Below are 27,963 nucleotides of genomic sequence, written 5' to 3' on the forward strand. Positions count from 1 at the left end.
TAAACCTCACACTCAGGGCCCCCAGCTGGCTAAGCTTACACCTCACATTCAGGGCCTTTCACCCAGTACATCATGTCCAGCTTTCAACAAACACTTTAAGGCATATTAAAGGCAAACAATGCCATTTGAAGAGTAAAACCCACTTTTAATATAAAGACACAGATAGATTAAAAAGTAAAGGGGTAGAGAAAGAAATACAACGCTAATACTAATCACAATAACCCTGGAGTAGCTGTATTACCATCAGACAAGCAGACTTCAGAGCCAGGAAGATTATTAGGAATAGAGATATTCCATGATGATAAAGGGACAGTTCTTTATGAAGACACAATAATCCTGAATGAGTGAGCAGTGGCAGTTGGTTCTTGTTCCTGATTTTTTCCCCCCATACTCACAGTACTAGCCTTGTCTTGACTTTTAGAGTTACCAGCACTAGCTGCCCCATGCTGTCTTTTAGCTCTTTGGACCCCAGTTCTGTGGAGCCCTTTTCTCAAGTACCAGTTCCGGTCACTTCCTTTTGCTCCCTCTTGGACTTACTAAATTGGTGTCAACCTCAGTGGTTTCTTGCCTTTTCAGTTCTCCAATTTCTTATTTAAATTCTCTTTCGTAAAATAACTGAGGAAAATTAACTCAAAATGGAGCACAGACCTAAATATAAAATGCAGAACTACAAAACTCCTTGAATATAACTAAGAGAATATCTAGGTAACCTTGGGTTTGGCAGTGCCTTTTTAGATACACATCAAAAACACAATCCATGGCAAAAGATCTGTATAAACAGTATATATATACAAAGACAGTATACATATGGCAAATAAGCCAACATCGTATGTCTTTGGAGAATTTCAAATTCAAACAATGAGATAGAACTATACACTTATTACAGTGGCTAAAATCCAAAACACAACACCAAATTCTAGAGAGATTGGAAATATGGGAATGTTCCTTCATTGCTGGTAAGAATACAAAATGGTAAAACTGCTTTCAAAGACAATTTGGCAGTTTCTAACAAAACTGAACATGCTCTTACCATATAATCCAGCAACTGAGCTGCTTGGTACTAACCCACTCTGCTGCTTGTAACCCTTTCTGAAAGATTAATAAATTGCCTACTTTTATTTGTTTCCCTATAGAATGTGTAGTAGGCTTGTTCATGCTCTCAGTCTGAGCCATTGTTGAATTTGATATTTGGTTTCTTGTATTTGTCCCAGATATCCAAGTACCACTTTCCTGGTATTGTGTGCAGACTTTCACAAGGAAATGAAAGTTTTTTTTCTTTCAAAAGAGGTTACTGCATATGTGACCACGTAGAGCTAAAAACAATACTTCACTTAAATGTGGGAAGTGGACAGTCGGCTAGAAGTGCATTCTAGGTGCACGTTGAGTCAAGTTTGTAGCTTACCAAAACAACAAATCAAAGGTGTTTGGGAATATAGTAAAAAACATGACTGTTAAGTTCACAGATGATAGGGATCTGCTCTGTATGACACAGTGATTATCTTAGTCTCACAATCTAGTTGATGAGACAGGACTCACCTAGAAATTAGAAGTTGTATGTAGAGCAATGGGTACTAAATTTAATGGTAAAGATGGTAATTGCTGTGGGATCCTGCCTGCTGTTGTGGGCTATGGGTTTGTGCGTCTAACCCCACAGGACCCCTTTCTATTTCTTGGCCTTGTTTCTGCACATATTTATAGTGGTGTATTGTAAGGGAGGGCTAGAACTCCAGGCATTTGACACTCTCCTTCTTGGCTCACAGGTCTAAGGATATTTGGCTGTGAATGGGCCAAAATGGGATGTGGAGACACTTCCTACATGCAATCAAGGGCTTTGAAGGAACGATGGAATTGGACATATCTTGGCTTGATTTCTTTAATTCCTGTTCATATATATATATGAAATTATGACCGTATGACCATAACATGTTAAATATATATATTTCATGACATAAAACATTAAGAACGTTTTTGCAGGTCATTAAATATTCCCCCCAAAAGGCTATTTCAATAGTTGTACTCAAATTTATATTAACAAATCTCTGTTGTTGGACTTCTCTGTTGTTTTCCATCTTTCCCTATTACTGACGGTGCTTTAGTGAGTATTCTTGTTTCGGTGCACATCTGATTATTTTCTTTGAGAAAATTTCTAGAAGTGAATTTTTTTGTGTGCGTGCATAAACATTTTACAAACTTTAGATAAATATTGCTAAATTATTCTCTAGGAGGTAATTTCAATTATCCTGTAGTGATATATAAAAGTATCACTTTTGAACCATTCTTGACAACATTGATATTATACTTAAAATTGTTTTGATGATTTGCTACGTGAAAAATGCTGCCCTATGGTTTTAATTTATAGATCTTTGATGACAAGGGAAGTTGAATATTTATTGGCTATTTATTTTTCTTTTGTGATTTTATGTGTTGTTGGTATTACTGTTCTTTTTAATGGGAGTGTCTCTAGTATTTCATTCCCAGGTTCTAGAATCTCCCATTTAGATGAAGAATTGTATGAGGGAAGAAGAGGAAGTACAGGATTGTGGTTGATGTGTGATCTGAAGCTAGGCTGTGTGGGTTTGAACCCAGCTTCCTGGAGGTATTTTCCTAGCTGCCTCACCCTGGGAAAAAACTTGGATTGGCTCTAGCTAGTAAACCAGAAAAGGAAGAGCATCTTTTTTTTTTTTTTTAAGTCATTTTATTTAGTTTTTCATCATGATACGTGTACTACTTCATCCCCATCACCTATTTCCCCCATCCCCCAACCCACCTCCCCTCTGGTAACCAGCAGTGTGTTCTCTGTAGTTAAAAGTGTTTCTTGGTTTGTCTTTCTCTCTCTTTTTCCCCCTTTTTTCATTTGTTTTGTTTCTTTTTATTTAAATATATATAATGTATTATTTGTCTCAGGGGTACAGGTCTGTGATTCATCAGTCTTACACAATTCACAGCGCTCACCATAGTACATACCCTCCCCAGTGTCCATCACCCAGCCACTTCATCCCTCCCACCCACCTCCACTCCAGCAACCCTCAGTTTGTTTCCTGAGATTAAGAGTCTCTTATGGTTTTTCTCCCTCTCTGGTTTCGTCTAGTTTCATTTTTCCCAAAAGGAACAGCATCTTGAACCCATAGCAGTAACTTAGTTATGGAAGTAAAGATGGTTAAGGCTCTCAGAGAGACGTAACCGTGACTGGCAGCTATACCCACAGAACGAACCCAGTCCTAAAATAAGGTGTGAGTCAAGTGCTCTGTTGATTCACTGTTTGGAGACAGCTCTCTAAAACTTATGGTCATGATTTCCCACAAAATCATCTCACTGCAAATGAGGACATAGATTCTGTTGAGAAAGGGAAGTCAAGAAAGGGCCAGAGGGAATTTCTAACATAATATAACGATTTTGGAATCTTTACCTGTGATATTCTCTCCTCAAGGTTATTGAGTAGTAAGGCACGGTATGACTGATATAAATCGAGGGGATACTCTCTCACAAAACTGTCTTATTGCAAAAAAGGACAAAGATTCCTTTTACTAATTTCACTTTCTCCTTTAGTTTACCTAACAACTTTTGACCTACTTATTGATTTATTCCATGTTGGTGTTAAGAATTTAGCTTGTGATTTTAAAGTCGCTCCTATTAAAATAATAGTGGCTTTCCTCACGCCTTCCAGAGACCTTGTCAAAAAAATGTTATTTTTTCCACTTCAAATATAGATCTCGTCTACAAATACTGAAGTGATAATTAGGGCTTATGCAAGATTGTTTCATAAAAATTAGCTGCTTTTTTTTTTTTTTTAAGGAGTTACTCTCCAAATCTTTCTTGTTCAAGAGTATAGCTTAAAAAAGAAGGCATTTTAAAGTCATGGCTTACATAAATGATTTAAGTAAGAAATGTGTGAGAGGAAAAGTAATAAGCATTACTCATTGACCCCTTTTGTGTTACTGGTTATATTTCTTATAAACATATTTCAGCATGTATCATTATTGTAGTTTTAGCACATAGCATATGGCAGCCTTCTAAAATTAGAATATATTCAGATTTCCCAGTGGCCTTTTACTAGGCCCCTAGAAAATCCAGGTGCACAACCAAAAATTAATAAAAGTGAGAGGATGTAATTGCCAAGTTATTAAAAATTTCTTTTCTGGAGAGAAACCACAATAGTCAAAAGAAACTGCTCTAGCAGCGTATTAGTTAAGGTGAACTCTTGTGAGTTTTTTGAAATATGAAGGAAATCACATTTCTTTTTTGTTCAGGATAACTGTTGCCATTCTGATAGCTTTTCCAAAATTAGGTTCCTCATTTCATAAAATAAAAATTTCAGACTTCTTTCTGCCGCTCCCATTCCTGCATGCCCTAAATCTCTTCACATTCCCCCAGATCACATTCTTTCCTGAGTCCAGGACTTTGTTTCTTGCCATTTCTTCTGCCTGAAATGCCCTCCCCACCCTGCTCTTTGTGGGTCATTTCTGCGTTCTGAGTGGAGCGTTCCCTCTGTGATAGCATTTATCACCATGTGTGCTGTGATTCGCTGTTTACCTCCCTCCTCCGTTCGACCAGGAGAACCTTGTGGGACCTTGTCCCACTCATCTTTGTATCTCCAGCATCTGGCCCAATGCCTGGCACATAATAGATGCTCGTTAAATGATGTTTGAGTCACTGAACCAGCAATTTTAAAATACAAGCAATACTTTGCAGGCTTAGAAATGTTCTGCCCGTTCTACTTGATTGGCATCATTATCCTGCTGTGGTGTAAGGAAGCAAAAATGCCTTATCCTCAGTGGTTCTTCCTGACAGCTTTATATTTGAGGCCTTTGTCAGGCCCTGAACTGAGAGACTTGATAATCTGCTGCCAGGTGTTCTGTAATTCCTTTCCTTATTACTGTGACTAGCTTCCTCCGACTTCCCTGGGGTCATTTTATCTCGAGATGTGCCTTTTAATGCTGGCTGGAATAGATAGTGTGCCTCATTCAATAGGCTTTTATTACACAGTTAAAGTAGAACAAGCCATATGGTAGTTAACTAGATATGTAGAGGGTAATCAACTGGTGGGAAATAAACTGGCCTTGTAAATGCAACTGACTGTTTACTCAGGTGAGAGTTGGCCTGGCAAACATGTAAGTCCAGAGGAGTATGGAAGGTAACTCAGTGGCATGGAATGAAAATCATGTGTTGCGTTTAACAAGGTACACCCAGTAAGAGGGGAATGATTTAGTGTTCAACAACCTAGAGTAATTAAAAAGATACATTAATTTGCATACTTTAAGGTCTTTTTATAGCACATCCAAGAGCTAATGTAGACTTACAGCATGTAAGGACTGGAAAGAATATCGGGCATCATTTAAAACTCAACTTCCACATTTTAGAGATGAAATGACTTTAAGTGGTTCACATAAGAACACAGTGCTAGATGATATTAGGGTTAAAACCAGAATCTACATCTTCTGACCCCAGACCCAGTACTCTATATCATACTTTGTCATCTCTTTATTTTTTAAGTATAGGAGAAGTGGATAAAATACATGGCATTAGAATCACATGGACAAAAGTATTGGCATCAACAAATTACTGTTTATCATCAGCCATAGCTGCTTGTCTTTAATGGAGGGAAATTCTGTCTAAAAGATCAGGGTGCTTCTTTTAATTATCATTCTTAACTTCAAATGTGGTGTTGAGTTTCAGGGATGAGCTGTATATGCCAAAAAGACATTTTAGATTTGGGAGTTCATCAGCTTCATTCACCGTAGGTTTTTCAGTCATTGCTGTGAACAGTGACCTCAGAGGCAGGACTGGCTCTGCTTTCCTAGTGATAACTAGAGGCTGAAATTCTTTGTGGGGAAAAAAAGGAACCAAGTGATGCCAGCCATAAAACCGATTGTGTGTACCTGCTGTTTGGAGGGAGGGAACGGCCATTTGCTTGCTCTTACTGCTAACATCACAGCTGAGAAGGTGATGAGTATGTGAATTTCTTTAGGACTTAAAGATCTAGTTTTGGGAATTGTACACTGAGGGGTGGGAAAGGTATGTTGTCTTGAAGTTTATTTTTACATCTTCTGTCTACCTTTTTTATAAGATTTTATTTATTTATTAGAGAGAGGGCCAGAGTGAGGGAGAGAGCAAGCAAGAGGAACAGCAGAGGGAGAGAGAGAGAAGCAGACTCTCCACCGAGCAAGGAGCCTGATGTGGGGCTTGATCCCAGGACCCTGGGATCATGACCTGAGCCGAAGGCAGACGCTTAACCGACTGAGCCACCCAGGCGCCCCTTAGTATACTAAATCAGGGAAAAAGAAACATGGCATTTTAATGTTCTTCATGAAATAAGGATGAAATGAAATGAATAGGATGCCTTTGCTTACTGCTTTATAGAATGAAAACATATAGAGAACATTGAAAAGGTGAAATGAAAAAAAAAAGCTCTTGTTCTTTTCCACATGGTGAAGGATTTTAAATTTAGGAATTATCGAGTCTCACAAGGTGAATACTAGTTGCAATCTCTGTTAGATTAAGCAACTGTGAACCGTGTTCCAGAAATGCTGGAGTTTAACCCGATTCTACTTTATGTGTTAAATACTGCGTTTTTACATTGTAAAAAGCTCCAAGGATGATTAACAGCCCCAAGTGGAAGGAAACAGTCTTAAAAGAGTAACCTTTCAAAGTTTCAGTTGGCATCACTAATAGGCAGTTTTTTGGTGGCTGTAAAACCTGAACACAGACTTTCTTTCTCTTCCTGTTTCTCCATAACTCTCTTCATTGAAAAATGTTCCCAGTTTAATTCTTTTAATTATATCATGTCTCCCTGTTTTCCTTGGGATATGTGATAATGGTGTAATTTTTTCCCTTAGTATTGTAGATAAGACTGGTGCTTTGAATGAACGTGTTAGAAGTGTTTTAATCCCTTTGGGTGGATGTACTCCTTTTAATTACTTCTCTGGATTTGCTACAGCCCTAATACAATTTCCTTTTAGATGAAGATATGACAAATAAAATTTGGATATTTAATAATACTGCCTAAATGTTATTAAATCACATATTTAGTGAAGATTGGCATTTTTGGTCAAATTAAAAAAAATGCTAGCAAAAAAAACCATCATGGACTAGACTGTTTTGGATATAAGAGTACATGGAAATGAAAATAATACTTATAAACTGCTTTTAAGTTTGTTTTTATTATTTTTCTTAAAGATTTATTTATTTTGGAGAGAGAGAGCATGAGCAGGAGGGGCAGAGGGAGAGGGAGAGAGAATCTCAAGCAAACTCTGCACTGAGCATGGGGCCCAACATGGGGCCTGATCCCACAGCCCTGAGTTCATGACCTGAGCCCAAACCAAGAGTCAGACACTTAACCGATTGCACCATGCAGGCGCCCTGCTTTAAAATTTGTTTTTAAAATACAGTCTCTCTAGGGGCACCTGGGTGGCTCAGTTGGTTGGGCCTTCGGCTAAGGTCATGATCCTGGAGTCTCAGAATCGAGTCCTGTTTCAGGCTCCCTGCTTGGTGGGGAGTCTGCTTTTCCCTCTGACCCTACCCCTTTCATGTTCTCTCTCTCTCTCATTCTCTCTCTCTCTCTCAAATAAAAAAGAAAAATACAGTCTCTCCATTACAGAAACTATTGGGTAGTCCATGAAGTAAGTAATATTTCTGCTTCTTTTTTTTTTTATCAATATGGCCTTTTAATTTTGTGGTTAATCATAATTTTAGTAAATTAAGCTATTTTTAGGTAAAGCTTTTCTTTTAATTAGTTCAAACTGCTTCATCCGTTTTCCTTCTCATCCCATGTTTCAGATGAGACATTGTAGAGAGGAAGGATTGTTTTTATTTTGTAATGAGGGACCCGAGGTTTAAGGTGGTTATCCTGAACTCTGAGGCTGGACAGCAAATGGAGAAAGGAAAATTTTTCTGGCATTTTTTTGGGTATTTCTGTCACATGTAGTCTTTGTGCTGGTGCTTAGGTAAACCCTTTTATATTTCCACTTCAAAAAAATTATTAGGCCAGGTATTATTTTACAATATTTATTCCCTGATGAATTTCATTCAGTTAATATTGGCCCATTTTATTTTCCTAACCAGTAGAGACCAGATGGTAGTATTTCTTTTTTAAGATTTTATTTGTCAGAGAGAGAGAGCATAAGCTGGGGGAGCACCAGAGAGGGAGAGGGAGAAGTGGCTCTCCACTGAGCAGGGAGCCTGATGTGGGGCTCGATCCCAGGACCCTGGGGTCATGACCTGAGCTGAAGGCAGACACTTGACCGACTGAGCCACACAGAGGTCCCCAGATGGTAGTATTTCTATCTTAATAGTGTCAGCTCTTTTTTTCTGGCCTTGTATCATTCTCCAATTTAATAAATGCACTGTTTAATTTTTACCCATTTTGTTCCAGAGATGATCTAAAGTAGCTTACAAGAGACAGAATATATACAAAACAACATCATTTAAAAGTAGGGCTATACGAAGAAAGAAAAGCAATAGTAGGGCTTTAAAATGGAGCTGGAATTAGACTGAAAAATCATACTGTCATGGCAAACATGAGTGAGTACAAGATGTCAAGTAAAAATGAAAGTACTCACGTAGTTGATAGTACATATATAAAGGAAACTAATGATCAGATCAAGTGAAGTACAATTATTCTTGCTATTAAAACTAGACAGAATTTTATCTTGGCACCCTGTTTTAATTGCACGAAAGAACTCATTTGATTGTAAGAAGGAGAAACTGACTCTTTGTAACAATGGTATAAAGACACTGGTTTGCTCCAGGGGCAGACTCTTCTTGGAACATTAAAAGGATGTTTGGACTCCTCGAATATTGTTTTTGTCACTTGAACTTTTGCTAAATACTTGGGAGGTCATGAGCCTGAGATTGTCTTCTCTGACAGAGATGGAAATATATCTGTTCATAATTGCCCATTGCACGCAGACCCTTTCCTCTGAACCACAGTGGACTCACAGTGTGTTCCCTGTCTCCATTTAAGGCCTTGATAAAGATGTTGAACAGGATAGGACCAAAGACCTTACCCCACTAGAGTGGGCTTCTCTTCTAATCTGGGGTCCAGCTGAGGCTGAAGAGTAGGGGGGGTGTTTATGGACCAAACTTCTGAAATCTCATGAAGGATTTTATAGATCAAGAAATTCCTTTGTGTGTAGCTTTCATCGGATTTGTATAGAACTACACATTCCCCCCAAAGGTTAAAAACCACAGCATTGGAGACTTCTAAGGATTGTCAAGCCATCAAGTACTTCTGTGATTCTTCAAGTACTTATCTCCCTATTTGCACATCATAGCAGCTCCCTGTTTCTTCATTGTTGTGTATCTAGTAGGTGCTTAATTTGTGTTTGTTGAATTGTATCCAAGGTACATTTCCCTGCTAAGTCTGTACAGCTCTTTCATGAGGAACTTGGTCAGTTTCTTTGTGAAATCACACACTGCTTTTCTCCGGGCCTACCAGTGTGCTAGCCTGATCTGCAGATTAGTGCAGTCCATTCTGCATTGTGTGGTCTGGGGGAAACTTGTACTGGTGTCTCACAATATTCTTTTCTCTGTTTCATGACCTTACAAACTATCTGTTTAATAATCCATTTTAGAATACTGTTGTGAACCGAGCCCCTATTTTGAAAAGGAGTCTATTTCCCTCTCTCCATCTCCCAACATCGCTACCATTTTTCACTTGACTATAATTCTGTGACCATATTTTTCAGGCTCTTTAAGAATCCTCAGATATCAGGGGCGCCTGTATGGCTCAGTCGGTTAAGCATCTGCCTTCGGATCAGGTCATGATCCCAGGATCCTGGGATCGAGCCCCGCGTCGGGTTCCCTGCTCAACAGAGAGCTTGCTTCTCCCTCTGCCGCTCCCCCTGCTTGTGTGCTCTGTCTGTCAAATAAATAAATAAAATCTTTAAGAAAAAAAAAGAATCCTGGTATATCATTTTGTGTATGGCCTAGTATTAGAGAATCTCTCTCTTCTTGGAATTCAGTTCCTCCTTAGCCATAGTAGTACTGCCCTTTCCTTCTCGCTGATGGGGAAGTCAGGGGCAAGATGGAGTTGAACCACTGCACTTCTTTCTGTCATCTCTGTCAAGCAGTGCTGATTACCATTTCTGAATTCTCCATCAGCAACAGCAGAATCACCCCAGGAACCACTCTTTCATCATCCGTAGCATTTTGTATATGACTCCTCTCATTCCAATTTTGTACCTTTTGACATACCTTTGAAGGTTTCATGTGACTCTCATTTTGTCCTAGATCATGCTTGTCTCCCTTTTGTGTGAGCCCTTGTGAATACGCAGAACCACATAGTTACCCATGTTGTCACCTCCTACACTTTTCTTTATGTGCTCTTCTCTTCATCGTCAAGGTGGTCTGTTCTATTGTCAGAGTGGGGTTTTGAAAATCTCTTAAGTTTATTTGTCATTTAGAGTTTCTGACCACTTGATTCTGTTTCTTTTTTTCTCAACTTTTTGAAATCTGCTTTTCTTCAAAGACCAGGATACATTTCTTTGTATGTCCAGGATTCATTTCCTGGTCTATTACAAATTCCAATTTTACATTGTCACTTTCTCTCAGGGTTTCCATCATTTCTACTTTACCAAGTTTATCCTTATTGGTTAGAGGTCCAGAATTATGATTTCTCTCACGTTTTCCTTCTGAAATACAGACCTTGTCAGAAGGCAATAGAGAATTTATCAGAGGAATATGATGAACAGAAGATACTCAGATAATTAGTGCCTCTCATGATATGACTATCTTATTTCTCAGAAATGTTGACATTCTATTAAAAGTATGTCCTCTACATCTTTAGTTTGATGAGCACTCAGTATATGGCCATTAGTGTGATGTTCTTCCTCCTTTTGAACTCACATTAGATATACTTCACCACGTTTCATCACTAGGTCTGTGGCTTCCCGGGCACGTGCGTATTTTTCTTGAGATAGCATGTTCTTCTGTCAGCTTGTTTTCACTGAACGTTGTAGAATATCTCAAGTTTCAGTAATGACTATGCAATCATATTTACCCCTGTTGTTAAGGTTCCAAATGCTTTAATAGCCGCTCATCTTTTCAGTCTTTGCATTTTTATGTATAGACATCTAAGAGCATATATAATTTGTTCCAGGCCCTTTTAGCTTCCATGCCATTGTATCTTATATTTTTGCACTAATCATATCATCCCTAGCATGAAGCTTAATACAATATGCACCTTCTTGCTCCTTTGGAAATTTTTTTTCCCCTTTTTTGGATTCTCAGGAAGGATACCCTGCATGCTGGCCTCCCTTTTGCTCCACATTTTCTCTTCATCTTACCATCCAGAGCACCTCTGCATCTAATTTGTAATGTTTTCTGTTATTGCTCATGCTTCCCTCTTCCATTTTTCTGGTCTTCCACAGCTTTTCCTAATTTGGGGTCAGTGTTTTTCATGATTGCAGACATTATTGCTTGTTGTTGTTGGTTTTTTATTTCTTGGCAAAAGAAGTACGTTTATCCTAACCTGTTTTGAACGTTAAAATGACTCAGGAAAGAACCCTGCGGTGTGATTCCTCCCCTTGCTCCCAAAACAGGCCTCACCTTGTGTCACAGTGAGGTTGGCAGGGTTGGGCCCATTTTTTTTGTGGCAATCACGGATTCAGGTTGTCACTAAAACAAAATTAAAAAAATAAGAAAGTTATTGCCTTGCAGCTTCTCTGTTCCCTTATCTGAGATATAAATACTGTTGGCCAAGTGAAAACAAAAACATTGTCGCCCAAGGATTCTTATCCTTCTCTGAGCTTTAAAATAAAACTTTTCAGAATGATAAACTAAAAAGGGTACGGGGCAGAGAAAGCAGCCTTTTTAAAACAAAGTTCAAATCAATAATAATTAACATTTCCTAGCCTCTATTTTCCTGCTAATGACTGAAGACAAGTACTAATTAGAGATGCCTCAAGTGTCTGGGTTTCTAGATGAACCAGATGGTGCTGCATAAGAACTATGCCTCGTGCCCCGGGAGAACTCTGAGTTGTTCTTAGCTACCTGTCCTCCATCTTGCTCTTGTCTGAGGACGCTTAAATCTGCTCACTGCTTTGCACTGAGACTGTTTCTTTGTTCTTTATTTTCTGTCTTGCCCACTTCTGATTTCAGGAGGAGCATTTCTGCCATGGTTAGTGAGTGCTCTTGTGAGCTTTTATTTTTACTGTTCTCTTTTTTTTTTTTTAAGATTTTTTATTTATTTATTTGAGAGAGAGAGAGAATGAGAGATAGCTCGAGAGGGAAGAGGGTCAGAGGGAGAAGCAGACTCCCCGCTGAGCAGGGAGCCCGATGTGGGACTCGATCCTGGGACTCCAGGATCATGACCCGAGCCGAAGGCAGTTGCTTAACCAACTGAGCCACCCAGGCGCCGTATTTTTACTTTTTTCTTAACAAGCTCATTTTACTCCTCTTTTTCTTTTCAGATTTCCTTTGGCTCTTATGTTATTGCCTGATCTCACTAGACTGTTTCCGCCCCCCCCCCCCGACTTTGGTTCCTCCTTACTGTTCTTTCTCCAAATCACACAAGACCAGCAGAGAAGGATTCAGTCCCTTCAGTAGCTTGCATTAAGATAGTTCTGCCTCTCCAGTTTTTTTAAACCCTTTTCACAGATTGTCTGAAAACATATGTTTTCTTCTTTTGGTTTGTACTTCAAATATTTTCTTCCTTTGCAATTAACTCTGCTAACCGACTCTGAGAAAGCTTTGATTTTTGTATAGAAGTTTTCAATACTGTTGAGTGTTGATGTTTGGACAAATGCTTCACATGCATTTTCTACAATAGGAAAATCACTTCTATCAGGATGACAAAACACAGAACTGATGACATTTAACCAGATTCTTGCTTTCTGTCAGAGTTCTTTTGTCAGGACACATTCTGTCACCCTGTTTGTTGTGAAAATCATGATGCCATTGCCCTCGATAAAGAAACTTTGTCTTAATTTGGTGTTTTGGGGCAAAACTTTCTTTTTTTGGAATCAGAAGACAATAGTGATTGGTTACCGTCAGCATTTCTGGTTTAAGTGAGAAGTATTAACTATTTTTTTTTCTTTTCTATTATGTTTCTTGTCCTTGCTGAAGGGCAAAGGCAAGGAGACTGATTAGGAAGCTGCTGTAGTAATTCAAGCAAGAGATATGAGGGTCTGGACTTTTGGAACAGCATCAGGAGAATAATTCTTATTATCTTTAAAAAGTGTAGGCAAAAGAGTTTCCTTAATTCATTTCATAATGTTGTAAGCACTGTTAGAGTTTACAAACCACAGTTTTTCTTTGAGTTCCTGTTTGCTTTTTAACATGTCTTTTGGTACATGTCTAACTAATTAAGGAATTTATGACGTCCTCCACTTAATGTATTTCCCAGTTTGGGAATCTCCTTACTTTGTGTCTGCTGCATCTTAAAAAAAAAAAAAAATCTGTAGGTTTTTCACCCTTTGATTATAGAAGTGAAATGAAAGAAAAATAACTTGTACTGTTACCCAGAGGCAATAATTATTAGCATTTCCTTGTATTTCCTTTCAGGTTTTTTGTAGGTGTAGAGATAATTGTGCCAAAGGGCATATCTGTAAATATTTATTTGTACAAAAATCTTTCATTTTTATGAAACATTAAATTATGATGTGTCATAAGTATTATGGAAACCAAAGTATTGATCCATCATGTGGATGTACCATATATATTTTACCATTAGGCTATTGTAGACGACTTAGGTTGTTTCCAACTCAATATTATTTTACCAAATGCTGTGGCCAATATTTTCATGAATAATAAGTCTTCATATAAATCCTCAGGTTAATGGGTTGATGTATAAACAAGTTTTTGAAGTCCAGAGCCTCTTTGAAGGCTTGAATTAAATACATATAAAAATATGAATGAACTCTGTTGGCTGAAATTCCAACTATTTGAAGAATTAGTGATAATGCCTAGCTGCTCTGCATTTTCTGTATCCACCTCTTCTGTCCCTGGTCACCACCTTGAGTTGGAAATACCAGAGCATAGAGAGGCCTTGGGAGTAGGGGGAAGATACAGATTGCAGTGATGGGGAATCCCTTGCCTCCCTCTAACTCATTCTCAGATGAATGCAGGTATGCACTCTACCCACTATTTCAGCTTGGATGCCCACATGTTCGCTGACTCTTACTTGGAATTTTTGTTTGATTTTGGTTAAGATCCTTCTAATTTTTGGGGCGCCTGGGTGGCTCAGTCATTAAGTGTCTGCCTTCGGCTCAGGTCATGGTCCCAAGGTTCTGGGATCGAGCCCCACATCAGGCTCCCTGCTCCGCGGGAAGCCTGCTTCTCCCTCTCGCACTCCCCCTGCTTGTGTTCCCTCTCTCACTGTGCCTCTCTCTGTCAAATAAATAAAATCTTTAAAAAAAAAAAAGATCCTTCTAATTATCATTGAGGATAGCTTTTATCTACCACATTCTTTTTTTTTTTTTTTTTTTTCAGCTCTGTGGAGCAGTGCAGAATAACTAAAATGACTCTTGTAACCCCTGGTATTCTTTCATGGGAGGAGGAGTATGGTATGGGCATACAGGGTAAAATAGCATAAAAAGTGCAACTTGACCTCAGAACTTCTGGAGAGTTGTTATTAGTTTAGTAGGCTGTGCAACTCACCTTGCACAAGTTAGTTCATTTAAGCAAATAGTTCTTTGCTTTGCATATGGCATATATTGAACTGAGCACCCGCCAGTCTTCAAGATAATATTTTTTCTTGGTACCAGAAAGATAATTCTTTGACCCCAACAGCATTAACGTTAGTTTTTCTTGATCATTGTTATTCTGAGGTTCTTTTTATATTGATATAAAAATGCTATTTTGTCTTTTTTTAATGAATTATAAAATAGCAGACTAACTTGGAGCATTTCATACTGCTGTAAAATGCCTTTTTGCTCTGTGAATGACTTTAATTTTAATTACATTGAGTATTCTAGTTATTAGTTAATATTTCCTTTTTGAATTTCCATATTGAAATTAAGATGTCTTTAAGTAAAATTATTTCAGCAATTGCAGTTCTGTCACGATCCTAGGAAGCTAATAACAGAAATAATTAATAACTGTTACAAATAGCATTTGTATCTATATTTAAAAAGCTCTTCAATTGACCAAGCAGATGTTGTTAACAGATTTTTGTCTTTGATATGATAAATCTCCCATTAATTTTGAAAATCAGGGCTTAAGGGATGTGCTTTCAAGTTTTGAGCTGCAATTTGTGAAAGTTCAAGCAGCTGTACTGAGAAACCATTTGACAGATTTGTAACGGAGACTCCTTTAGGCAAAGACTAAGTTTTGGAGCTTTATATTCTATATTTTATGAAGAAATTTGAATTTCTTTTTTTGTGGGTCCAGAAGTGTGTGTGTGTGTGTGTGTGTGTGTGTGTGTAATATATTCTATCTCTCTTTGATATATATACGTGTATTTGTGTGTGCATATGTATTATTTTTTTTAAGATCCATTTATTTATTTGAGAGAGGGAGGGGGAGAGAGAAGAGAGAAAATCCCAAACAGACTCCCTGCTGAATGTGGAGCCAGACTCTGGGCTCAGTCTCACAACCTGGAGATCACAACCTGAGCCGAAATCAAGAGTTGGTTGCTTAACCAACTGAGCCACCCAGGCACCCTTATATGTATTTTTTTACGTTGTATATATAATCTAAATTGGAGGTAACAATGCATATACTTCACTTTTTTAAAAATAAAAATTGTTCAGTTTAAGCTCCATTTAATTTTTTTTTTCTTTTTGCCTAGGTTGAAGAAATTGTGGATATTGGATCATTTGCCCCAGAAGACATCCATATTCCTAAGATTTATGTACATCGCCTTATAAAGGGAGAAAAATATGAGAAAAGAATTGAGGTAATTGACTTAGCTTCTTTGTTAGTATTTATAAACCTGATTATTAGAGATATGTGCCCCTGGGGCTATTCCAGATAATAAGGAATTAGAGCTGAATGGAAAGTCTTGCTTTGGATCTTAGGAGGAGCTTCTCATGTGTCCATCCTAAGGAGACATGTTATTGTCTAGTCCAACAGTGACTTGTGTTTACCAAGTGTATATCACCAAGTTACGTGATTCTCTGGGCTGTGTCTTCGGGCTTCTGTAACTGTCCTAATTTATAATGCATAGTTTTGACTGGCTGTCCTAGGGTAGAGGAGGTTTTAGCCCTGTTGGACTTAGTGTTTAATTATTCAGAAGTGTCTTTCTTGAAGTTGCTTTGCACTTTATAAAGTCCAGAATGTCATTCCCATTAGCACCAGGCTCTGGGCAGCTAGTAGATATGAGATCATGGCAAGGAGTAGGTACAAGGAGCCGTGGAAGTATTCTAAGGCTACTGAGAGCATGAAGAATGTTCAGCTGGGTCAGAATTGATATCAAGATTCACAGCTGTGTAGGGAGCAGCAACAGAATAGACATCCAGTAGGAGATACTGGGCAGTCAGAGATACCATCAGCCGTGTGTCAAACAAAGAGATTTTGCAATCTAATACTAATGTTAGGGGGCTAGGGAGAAAGAATGTGGGACGTTTGCAAATAGAAACTAGAGTCTATGTCAAGGAGATTTAGTAATGGAAATAATTTCCTGGCTGGTTTCTGGATATTTTTATGATTCCCGTGATGCATTGTAGCAAAACCAGTCCAGACTCTGCAGGTGGAAATATGCAATTGGCAGTAGCAACACCTGGTAAAAACATTCTGACAGCCCTGCAAAAACAGAGTCCCAAGGTCTGTTCCTTTTCTTTGTTCTGGTTCAGTCCTTGAGCACCTGAGAATTCAATTGCAGAAGTCTTAAGAGTAATAGTAGTAGCAGTCAGTGTGACAGTAACAGAGGGATTATTTGCTTCAAAAAACAGAACAAGTATATCTTCTTCTTTAAACAAATCTGACCTCTTTCACTTTCTAAAAAATTATTTCTGTCATCAAATACCACCAATGTTATTCTTTAAAAAAGAACTCTTTGTTGTATTATAGATTTGCCTCATAGTAGTAATGGGAGAGACTTACATTTTTTTCTGGTGAACTTTTATATTTCAGCAGTAATAAAATTCAAGGTATACTTCAACCATGAATAATTTATTTCTGTTTATTTTCAAGCGTTTATCGGTCCGAAAAGAGGAAGATGTAAAAACCAAATCCAGTAAACCTGGAGATAATGTAAGGGAACGTATCATCAAGCGGGCAGCTCTTGAATTTGAGGATGGCATGTATGGTATCCTTTATCTTTCTGGGGCTGAGCAGAGACCTAGTCCTCCCTTTTTCTATATTCATCAGGCACTAGGCCTCCTGCATAGTGATACTTTTCTAGTTCACTTTTACCTTTAAAGCAATGGATCAATTTTTAAAAAATGTGGCGTATAACCTAAAGATATCGAGGTATATGAAATTGGAATTATAATCTGTTTGCCTTCTTGAAACAAAATGGCAACCAAAATTTACTTAGCTATTTTCTATTATACAATGGATTTCTAATATACAGTTTGGCATTTTGCTAAAGGTTATTGGGAAAAGAGATTACCCAAGATGAGGGTTTCAAATCTCAGAAGTACTAGTTATAACAGTGTTATTTACTTTCTCTATGTTCTGACATTTGCATACTCATTGAAACATAAGATCCAACTTCTTAACAACCCCTGTTGCCTTTGACAAGGATCCCATGAGTGTACCCTTTTATGTCTAATGCTTTGTAAGGGTATTCAATGAATGATTCAAATTTTGCTTTAGATACTTTGTCAAAAAAAAAAGGTAGATTGAGATAATTTAGTATTATTACTATTCAGTTTTCGAATGTGTTAAACAGTGAGTCTATTTGCCATTTTGCTGATTTTCAGTACATCAAACAGTGAACTATACAATAACAAATACTGCATATAAATACAAATAGTGTTTGATAAAATAAATATTTGTTGAGTGGTAAATACACTAAGCCATACTTAAAGGCCTAAAGCCATACTTAAAGTTCCTAAAGGAGGATCTAGAAACATGACAAGGGTCTACATTCTGTGAGCTTCTCCTGTCCATAAATATCATCTTTCAGACTGATACTGACTGGGGAAACTCTCTTTTTCTACTTTATTTTTACCTCCACCACCTCGTTTTTCTTTGTTTTCCAGTTTGTATGTTGTGTTATGGAGAGAATTCACATGGTGGAGGGGAATATAATAGTACCTCCTCTTCAGCTCCTATATCAGCAAGATAGAGCATCAACCAAGTTAACCTAGCAGGTGAAAGCTAGGTCCTGGGTTTTCAAATCTGACCTCCAGTCAGTTGTTTTCCCACTGACGTTTAAACACTGACTGTATGATACCACTAATTTTAGTTAATAATGGCTCCTAGGTGTTCTTTATTCGCTGTTATTGTATTGCCTATGAAAAATATTTGCAAGTTAGTTCATATAAATGGTCTCTCCATACCACCAACTTTTTTTTCAACCTAGAGTACACAGACTTCTTTATCCCTGGCATTTGACCCACTAAAAAGCATTAAAGAACTGAAAAAATTATAGAATATGATGAAAGAATTCAGGTATGAAACTTGTCATTGGGGTTCCCTTATCTGAAAGTACTTGCTCATAATGAAATTAATATCTCAGTGTGATCTGTACAGCACTGTGAGAAATGAAGTACCAACTACACTACACTAGATTGTGACTTGGTAAGAAGTGAACCAAGTAGCTATTGCCCGAGCTTCTTAGAGTTACCGTGTCTACAAGCAGTGTTGGGGTCATTGAATCCTCTGAGCTTCTTAGAGTTACCGTGTCTACAAGCAGTGTTGGGTTCATTGAATCCTCTTGCCAGCCTCCGCAGTCTGTAATATTGCAGCACATACAAACCTTATTTTTTCTGGCTCTGATTCATAAAGATCTCACTGTTCCTGGAATCTCCTCAGAGTGCCATCATTCTTTGCTCTAATTCTTGCCAGTCCTGCAGTGTGTGGTGGTAGTGGGCAGTATGGACAGCAGTTCCAGGTGGTGTGGGTATCTCTGACTTGATCAGCCTCTTTGTGTTGGGAGGCAAGATTAAATCTACACCATTACAGACAAATCAGGACCCAATTTTGATCATTTGAGGAAGAAGAGTCAAACTCAGCTCTTTGATGCCTTAGCTTAGTTACTTTTTATATGGTCTCAATTATATTCACTGAAACTTAGTCACCTCCTCCTTCTTCTTTGTATCTTGAAGAATTCAGTTACCAATGAATGTTATCCCAGTGACCCAAAGGAATCATTATGGTTTTAGACAGAGAGTTTGGTATTGTCAGAAAACTTTCTTTTTAATTTAAAAATGATACCCCTTTTTGAGAATATTAAGTCACTGTTATTTTTTGGAGTTTTGAATAGTGAAAATTACTTTTAAACAAAGGTCAAGCCATGTTTAATATGTCAGTCACAATAAGTCGTAATATACCAGTTCAAATTTGCTAAGCACATTAATGAAAATAAAATATGTCTTACAATAAAAATGACCTCTGAAGCCACCACTTTGATATCTTTACAGGAAAGCATATTAATGTTATTGAAATTAGAGATTTTCTTTTTTAAAGAGATTACAAAATAGTGCCTGGAGAGTGAGGAGAGAATGTATTCCATGATTACATTCAGAGCAAGTGCCCTTAAAGTTCAGAAGTTCATATTTATATATTTGGCAGATTTATGGCATAATCTTTCTACCTTTTGTATAGTGGACCTTAACATCTTTTTTCCCCAGCTAATTTGGGCATAGGAATCCCACTTCTGGCCAGCAACTTTATCAGCCCAAATATCACAGTTCATCTGCAAAGTGAAAATGGAATCCTGGGTTTGGTAAGACAGAGATTAATGTTTTATTTATCCAGTCTCGGTGGAAAACGAGATAGTCCATCTAGTGAAATCTTCTGTGAGTTGTTAAAGTTCCCAGCCTTATTTTTAAGGTAGTTTCCTGACTATCTGAGCTTTCTGACTGTTCGTCCTCTGTCAGCTTCTCAGTGTCTACCTCCCCTCGTGCACCTGCTTAGGAGAGACCTCACAGTGTCCTGTTCGGACAACTTTTTAAATTTTTGTGTGGTTGGACAAGATAATGAAGGTCATAAAAAATTCTGTATTTAAATAATGATCAATAAGACTCTGAATGAGAAACTGAAGAGTAAGGCTTTTACTTGAACAGGGACATTTTTTGATTAATTCAAAAAATTCTTCTTACCTAATTCTCATTTTGAGGCCATGTTGTTCAAAAGGGAAGAATTTTTCTCTTCCTCAGGATTAACCTTCCAGATGAGCTCAACATTCTCACAGAATTTGGATATACTTTTAATTCAATACTATAATAATAAGAAATACTTTTGTTTCCTGGATGACCTTTTTATTTATTGATTTATTTTTTAAAAGATTTTATTTATTTATTTGACAGAGAGACAGTGAGAGCAGGAACACAAGCAGGGGAGAGGGTCAGAGGGAGAAGCAGGCCTCCCGCCGAGCAGGGAGCCCGATGTGGGACTCGATCCCAGGACCCTGGGATCATGACCTGAGCCGAAGGCAGACGCTTAACGACTGAGCCACCCAGGCGCCCCTGGATGACATTTTTAATATTAACTATGGCAGAGATTATTTATAGTTTGGCCAGTTTATAAGATTTCTAATCTGTTGTTCTCAGATCTTAACTGTTAATGCAATAAAAATTGTATATATGGAAAGTGTATATCTTGTCTTTAAGACATAAATAGTGATCATGAGCATATAGTTGATACTGATTGAGGCAGCAATCATGACCATCTTCAGAAGCACAAAACTGATTTGAGTCTGGATAGAAGATTCATATTGCGGTCAAAGACTCACATACCTTAAAAATGTGATTATTTATAGAGTGACCAATTCCCTCATTTAGGAGACAAGGGAAATGAGTTGATGTATATTATCAACTTTTCCCTTTAGGGGAAAATTGACATAGTCCTAAAATGTTAGTTGCCACTTCAGTTTATTTAAACGATACTTTATTCGGTCCCTCTTTTTGAAAGCATGTTAGAATTTCCCAGCTCAGATTTCCTCACTCTTGATTCTGTCTTATTGCCTCCCTGATTCCTTTTTCCATTTCCTCCTGTTTTGTTTACTATATGTTATGCTATGAAACTACTCACCCCATTCAAGTAATGTAGAGATGCCTTATAAAAATACATACAAAATTAAAAAGCAAAACTGAGAGTAACCAGGCAAAGGGAAAATAAGGGCATCAAAACTTAGGTGTTGTGAGAGAGAAGGATAGGACTCCAAATTTGAGCCTTTAGATGCTGCATACCAAAAAGATGAAACTTTGCCTCTCTGCATCCTTCTAGTCAAGTAAGGCAGCCATTTTGTTTGTAGTCACTGATACCCCCAGGAAGATTTATGAGTAACATTGACTGCATAGTACCTACCAAATAATTACTTTTTGTTTTACTGACCTATATTTCTAATAGTGTAACATTTCTTTCAAACTTTGGTAAATTTTAGGAAATACTTTTTATCATAGTTATTAGTGTAGGAAAGACTAATCAATATGAGCAACAGCCATGAAAATACTGGAATTATTTTTGAAAGGTTCACCTCAAGTCTTTTGATAGTAATTTCCTAGTGTTCTTAGAAAAGTTATTTTTGTTATGATTTTAATATGTTATTCAATGAGAAACTTACTAATTCAGTGTGTGCTTTGACAGGGTCCATATCCACTACAAAATGAAGTTGATGCAGATCTAATCAATGCAGGTAAACTCCCTCATTACATGTTTTTCCAGTGTTTTCCTTTGCCGTTAATTTAATTCTTTGCCAAATAAGAGAAAGGAGTCAGGCTTGATTTGTCTTTTCCTGGAGAGTGCTCCAGTTGTGTTTTTTACTGAGGAGGGGGGACAGAAGCCTTCCTAGTCTCGTCTTTGCCTGCCTTGCTCTTCAGAGATCAGAGATCTCTTCCCTCTTACTTAGGGAAGACTCAGATAATGGAGAAATTGCAGGTGGGGCTACATATAATGGCAAGAGCTTTGGTGGGTCAGTCAGTCAGGGTCCAGGCTATACATAGAGAGCACTCTCCAAATGGGGTAATGAGAATTAAAGGAAAGGACAATTTACAAGGGTATGACTAAAACTGAGGGAAACCAGGAAAGGATGGTGAAGCACCACAGGGAGTTATTATCACCCTGAAGCCTTAAGGGACAGCAGTGGGCGAGGGCCACCTAATAGAATCTGTGGCCTTTGGTAGAGGAATGCAGCCATCTTGCAGAAACCTGGACGAGGGGTGGGGGTATTCTTTACTGGATCTTCTTGTGCCTTCCATCGGCCAATCCCAGGTTGAAATATGTTTGCCTTCTAGTGATGAGAAGGATGACAACTGGATCCGTAGAGGCAAAAAGAAAAGATCTGGCACACTGGGTTTTTGTTCTGAGCAATACTCACTGTCCCCTAGTCATCATTGGAGTAGAAGAGCATATCTTTCAGAGGTTCAAGGTTATTTAGAGTTGTACTCTGCCACTAAGTACAACACAGTGATGTGAGTAATAGAGATTTTTGAACTGTCACTCTAGCCTGTCTTCTTTATTCCCACATTTATATGCTTTACCTTTTATTATTAAGCCTTTTATTTGACTGTGACCTACAGTTGCATGTAGTAGTAGCCTAGAGGAGAAAAAACCAGGCCAGACCCTTTGGCCATTGTTACTGCCCATGCTTTTTGGGGCTGAAGGTTATCCTTACATTGAGGCTGCTCATAAGAAGCTAATTTTTATACTCTAGCATGATTTTCTTTACCCTTCTTTTACTCTTGAATTCACTCTACCCCCACAAAAGTATTATTCGTACTTCACATTCAAAAATAGTACATGTAGGTCTCAGAAGAGCAACAATATTAGCTGAACATAAAGGCCAGCTGCCAAGTAGAATTGATGTTTGAAAATTAGAATTTTTGGAAGTAAAACCGCTTCTGGTTAAATAGTTGAATTAGCTAACACGACTCAACCCTGAAAGGCCCACTGTGATAAAGCAATGACATTTAACTAAGGCTGTAATTTAATTGTACTGTACCCTTTAGCAATAGCTAATTGATCTGTGAAAATATTTGCTGCTTGGTTTAATTAATTTATGATGTTAGTGAGTTATTTGCAAAATGAATAACTCCATTTTCCAAATTTTAGGCCTGAGTTCATAGAACCCACTTTCCTTGGAAAAGTAGTTAATCTTTTCAATGATTATTGGACAGTAGGCATTTCTGATTCCATGAGCTTAAAAGTAGCTCAGTTGTAATGAAGTCACTAGTTTTATATTTTAACTCCTGAAATACCATACATAGTCTTAGACTGCTTTGTAAAACAGTAATTCATTGCTTTTGGGAAGCCAAGCTGTAGATCACCTTATTAATATTTTAACTCTAAAAGTCATCAAAGTTCTGCTTAGGATTTATGTTACTTTTGATTTTGGAGCTGTCTAAATTAGGGAGGAGATACTTCAAGCTAAAGAGTCCAGAATATATATTGGTGGTCTCCTCAACTCCCCAAATTTGGAAGTTACCTGGGAGATCAGCCCCTTGTTTGTATTTGGAAGGATTTTTTTAATTAAAGAATTTATTTATTTATTTATTTGTTTATTTATTTATTTATCAGAGAGAGAGAGTGAGCTAGTGAGAGAGAGCGCACAAGCAGGGGGAGTGGCAGGCAGAGGGAGAAGCAGGCTCCCCCCTGAGCAAGGAGCCTGATGCAGGACTCGATCCCAGGTCCCTGAGATCGTGACCTGAGCTGAAGGCAGACGCTTAACCGACTGAGCCACCGAGGTGTCCCTGAAAGGATTTTTATAGAAATCCCTTGGAATAAATACAAAGAGTTCTATTTCTGGGTATAATCAGTGTATTAAAATTTTAAAATAACACAGCTATTTCTAGGGATCCCTTCTAAATAATCTCAAGGTTATGAAAAAATGAATTACCACCTTACAGCACTATTTGGTTTGCAACATACTTTTTCATACTTATATACCATTTGAGCCTCACGTGAAAACTTATTGTACAGATTGGGAAACTGAGGCCCAGAATAGTGTTGTGATGTCCCCAGGATCCCATTGCTAGGAACTGGACTCACACACAGTCTCCTGGCCTTTTTCTCTACACATTGAACTATACCCACTGCTAACCTAAGTTTTACAAAGGGGCAGAAGGCTGTGCTTACAGCAACATTTCAGAGGTCCTGTTAAGAGTTTCAGTATTCTGATGCAATTGTGAAATTTCCAATGAGTCTCACATTTCAGCTTTCGTATTGTACATTTTGCATTCTTCTTTCTTTTAAGATTTTTTTATTTATTTATTTGAGACACAGAGATAGAGAGAGATCATGAGCAGGGGGAGAGGCAGAAGGAGAGGGAGAAGCAGGCTCCCCGCTGAGCCAGGAGCCTGACATGGGGCTCCATCCCAGGACCCTGGGATCATGACCTGAGCCAAAGGCAGACACTTAACCATCTGTCTTCTCTATTTCTTAATTGTGTTTTCTTTTAATATACAGTGTTTTAAATGACTTACCTTTGATTAAAACTGCTTTAGAAAGAACCACCATGTTAACCTCATGTCTTATAAATAACCCTGGCCCCTGCCATGTGCCTGTAGGGCAGTGGTTCTCAGTAAGCAAGTGGGGATATTTGACAATGTCTGGAGACATTTTTGATTGCCACTGTTATTGTCAAGTAGTAGGTAGAGGTCGGGGATGCTGTCAGTTATTCTACAATAACTGAAACAGCCCCCCTTCAAAGAGTTATCCAACTCCAAATGTCAATAATGCCTTCTCTGGAGGCCCTTGTGCCACAGCTGAAGAATCACAGGCCTGCAGACTAAGGTACAGGTAGTATAGCATTCAAGATCTATCTGATAGTTGCACCTGCCCTTTCCAGCTTCATCTTCCACTACACCCTTCAAGGACTCCCCTGTCCACTCATCCTGCACTGCTGGATCTGTTCTGATCGTGACTCATGCCTTCCTTCCTCTATGCCTTTGCTCTTCTTGTGCCTATCATCAGAGTTTGGGTTCTGCTCCCTTCTTTTTGCATCCCCATCTCCTTATCAGTAATTCACTATTGAAATGTGTTATACCCGTTCTTCAAGCTCCAGTTCATTTGATCTTCTGTGGTTCAAAAATGCCCCTCCTTTGAACCTGTAACACATCTAGTGTCTCTCATTTTGCCTTGTAATTAATTATTCATGTGTATTTATCTCTCTAGATGAATAGCATATTCCTTTTGCTTAGGGCAGTGGTTCTCGAAATGTGGTAAAGCATCAGCATCACCATCACCAGGGACTAATTAGAAATAGAGATTCTCAGGCCCCATCACAAGCCTTCTGAATTACAAACTCTGGGAATTTAGCTCAGAGATCTGCCCTCCATGTAATTCTGATGGGTGTTAAAGTTGGAGAATCATTAGTTTAGGGCATCTGTGTTTGGTTTATAACAAACACTATTTAAGGCACATAGCAGCCATTTACTTGATATTGAGTAAATGACATGTTAAATCATGAGCCAAAGGACTCAGTAACTATGAAATTGAAGAACTGTGTTTACCCAAATATCATGAAAGGATCTAGAGAAGAACTGGAGGAAACACATTAATCAGGAATAGTCAAATAAGAAAGTTCTTTTTCTTTAAGATAGTGATTGTATGTTGATTACAGTTATTTCTTGACCAAATTTGGACATTGTATTTGAAAAACATGGATTCAACTTCAGGGTATCTATTTTTATTTAGATACTGGATATTTAAAAATACAACTAACTTGGCTTCCAGAGAATGTAATTTATAACATGCCAGAATGTATTAGCAGGTGCCTGACAATAACTATTTTTTATGAGCGTTGTTTTCTGGGCTCTTAAATAAAACTATGCTCCATAAATCACATGGGGAGAGCCAAAGCCTCGCACTGATCTCTAGGTTTCCTGTGAGTCGTAAATAATGCTTTCTATGTTCGGTCAGCTGGTGGAGATTGCCCTTTAGAAGTCATTGTGATTTAGCACCTGCAGAACAAAGAATTGAGATTTTTATGTTTCTCTGCTTTTTTGTCCTACACATTCTTGGTCCTTGCTTATCCACCTCACAGGACTGGTGAGGAACCGAGTTTGCTGGATATGGAAGTTGTGTTAGGATCAAGTTTAGTTGTATTTCACCTGTCCTGAAACCTAGAGCTCCCAGGCTGGCTGTATAACTCCATCATATAAGCCAGTTCCTGGGTCCTGTAGCATTTATCCCTAGAGGGGCGATGGCATTGTCTCTTATAAGTAGGTTTGGAGTGAGGAATAATAAACATGACAATAATAAAAGCTTATGTTTATGGAGTCCTTTCTCTGTGCCAGGTGCTGTAGTAAGGACTTTGCATGCATTATCCAAATCTTACGTGCTACCTAAAAGCCCCTACTGACCACACCAGAAAGTATTTTCCAAACCTTTCATCTTTATAGTACTTTGGAAGATGTCAAAATGTTTCCCCTGCTTAGAATCAAACTCCCTTGGGGAATAAATATTTCAGCATGATAAAAATAGCCTCTCTCTCTCTACTTGAGCTCAAATAGGGAGGGATAGCGTTAGAGAATTCAGCTTTCAGGCAAGGCTTGAGCAGCTGTGAGGGCACAGCTACGCTGCACACCTGGGCATGGTCTGACCACTCTGATCCAGCTTTTCTCTGGTCCAGCCCTCGAATCATAATTTTTCTTCCCCTTCTTTTTGACTGCTTTATTACACTGGGATAATGCATGTGGTGTTCTCATACAGTTGACTTCTGTTTGGCAAAGTGGCATGTGAGCCCTTTTCTGGTTAAGACCAGAAGCTTCCTCCCGGGCCCTGGACACACAGGAAGTGGATCACGAAAAGAAAACATCTGAAGTATATGAGGCGGGTGATATGATCGGTTGTGTGGGGACTGGATGACCTTGAAGATCCTTTCCAGCTGTGAACTTTGATTATGAAGTATAAATTTTGGAAGAGGTCTTTCCAAGAGGACCTCTTGGAAGTTACCATTAAATATTTGAGCCAGCATTAGGATGCTATTCCCTGATCTCATCAAAGTCCTATGAGTTTTAACAGAAACAGGAGCAGGAAAGGAAATAGGCTGAGAGAGACTAAAAGAAGAGATTCGGGCCTAATGATATTAAGGAATTAGAGGGCACCTCACTTTCTAGATCATTTCTTGATTTTTAAGAAACATCTGAGGAGCATCTTCTCTGTCATTCCCTTCAAAGTTGTGTTTCTTCATGCTTATTCCACAATCTCTTTGCTCCAGTGACTTACAGTAGCCCTGGATTCTGACAGGTGCATCCCAGGGGCACCTTTTTCCTCACTCTCCTCAGCATTTTGCAGGGGCTTGTGGAGGGAGTGGGGCTGGGGAGAGGTGGGAATGGTTAGAGGCGACAGGGGGTGCTTTGTAGAGAATTTCAAGAACAATAATAAAATTAAAAATTGGTCTGCTTTCTGCTATCACCGTGCAGGGGCAAATCTGAACAGTGCCACTGACTAAATACTCCTCCTCATAGGGCAACAGTTCCCACTGTGTCTCCTGCACCCCCATTGCCACAGCAGTTTGGTTAAGGGGGCCTCAGTTCTTTAGGAAGCAGAGAAGGTATAGGCCTCTCTCTGCATGATTTCCACTCTTAGAAATCTAATAGCTTTTTTTCCCCTTTGTTTCCTTTCTTGTGTATGTGTGTTTAGGCAAGGAAACAGTTACTGTTCTTCCAGGAGCCTCTTACTTCTCCAGCGATGAATCATTTGCGATGATTAGAGGGTATGTAACAACGGAACCCCTCATGTCTCACATGGCATGGAATGAACTGAGTCATCCCCTGAACGTGTTAGCAAGGCTCCGAAACTAGCCACGTCTCCCAGCCAGAAAATGGTCATGGGCTCATTCAGCTGCACCAAGATAGGAAATTATTCACATTGAATGCTGGGAATTGGAACATTGAGCTCACTGTTATTAAAAGAACCCCCCAAATGGAATATATATCTATGTGCTGAGAATACTGAAGTAAATATTTTTAA

General features: G+C 38.4%; 1 protein-coding gene across 3 annotated transcripts in view; it reads left to right on the top strand.

Annotated features, from left to right (window-relative positions):
- Positions 1-27,963, top strand: part of OXCT1 (3-oxoacid CoA-transferase 1) — a 127,738-nt gene that overhangs the window by 40,919 nt on the left and 58,856 nt on the right. For all 3 annotated transcript variants that reach the window (XM_073890952.1, XM_073890953.1, XM_025867345.2), the window contains 5 exons: positions 15,728-15,835; positions 17,071-17,185; positions 19,680-19,774; positions 21,637-21,685; positions 27,634-27,706. In XM_073890952.1, coding sequence (XP_073747053.1) covers positions 15,728-15,835; positions 17,071-17,185; positions 19,680-19,774; positions 21,637-21,685; positions 27,634-27,706 — 440 coding nt within the window. The remainder of the gene's footprint in view (positions 1-15,727; positions 15,836-17,070; positions 17,186-19,679; positions 19,775-21,636; positions 21,686-27,633; positions 27,707-27,963) is intronic.

Source organism: Callorhinus ursinus, unplaced genomic scaffold, assembly GCF_003265705.2.
Source record: "Callorhinus ursinus isolate GAN/ISIS: 27379988/994484 unplaced genomic scaffold, GSC_fseal_2.0 scaffold3, whole genome shotgun sequence".
In the NCBI taxonomy this organism is placed as follows: Eukaryota; Metazoa; Chordata; class Mammalia; order Carnivora; family Otariidae; genus Callorhinus; species Callorhinus ursinus.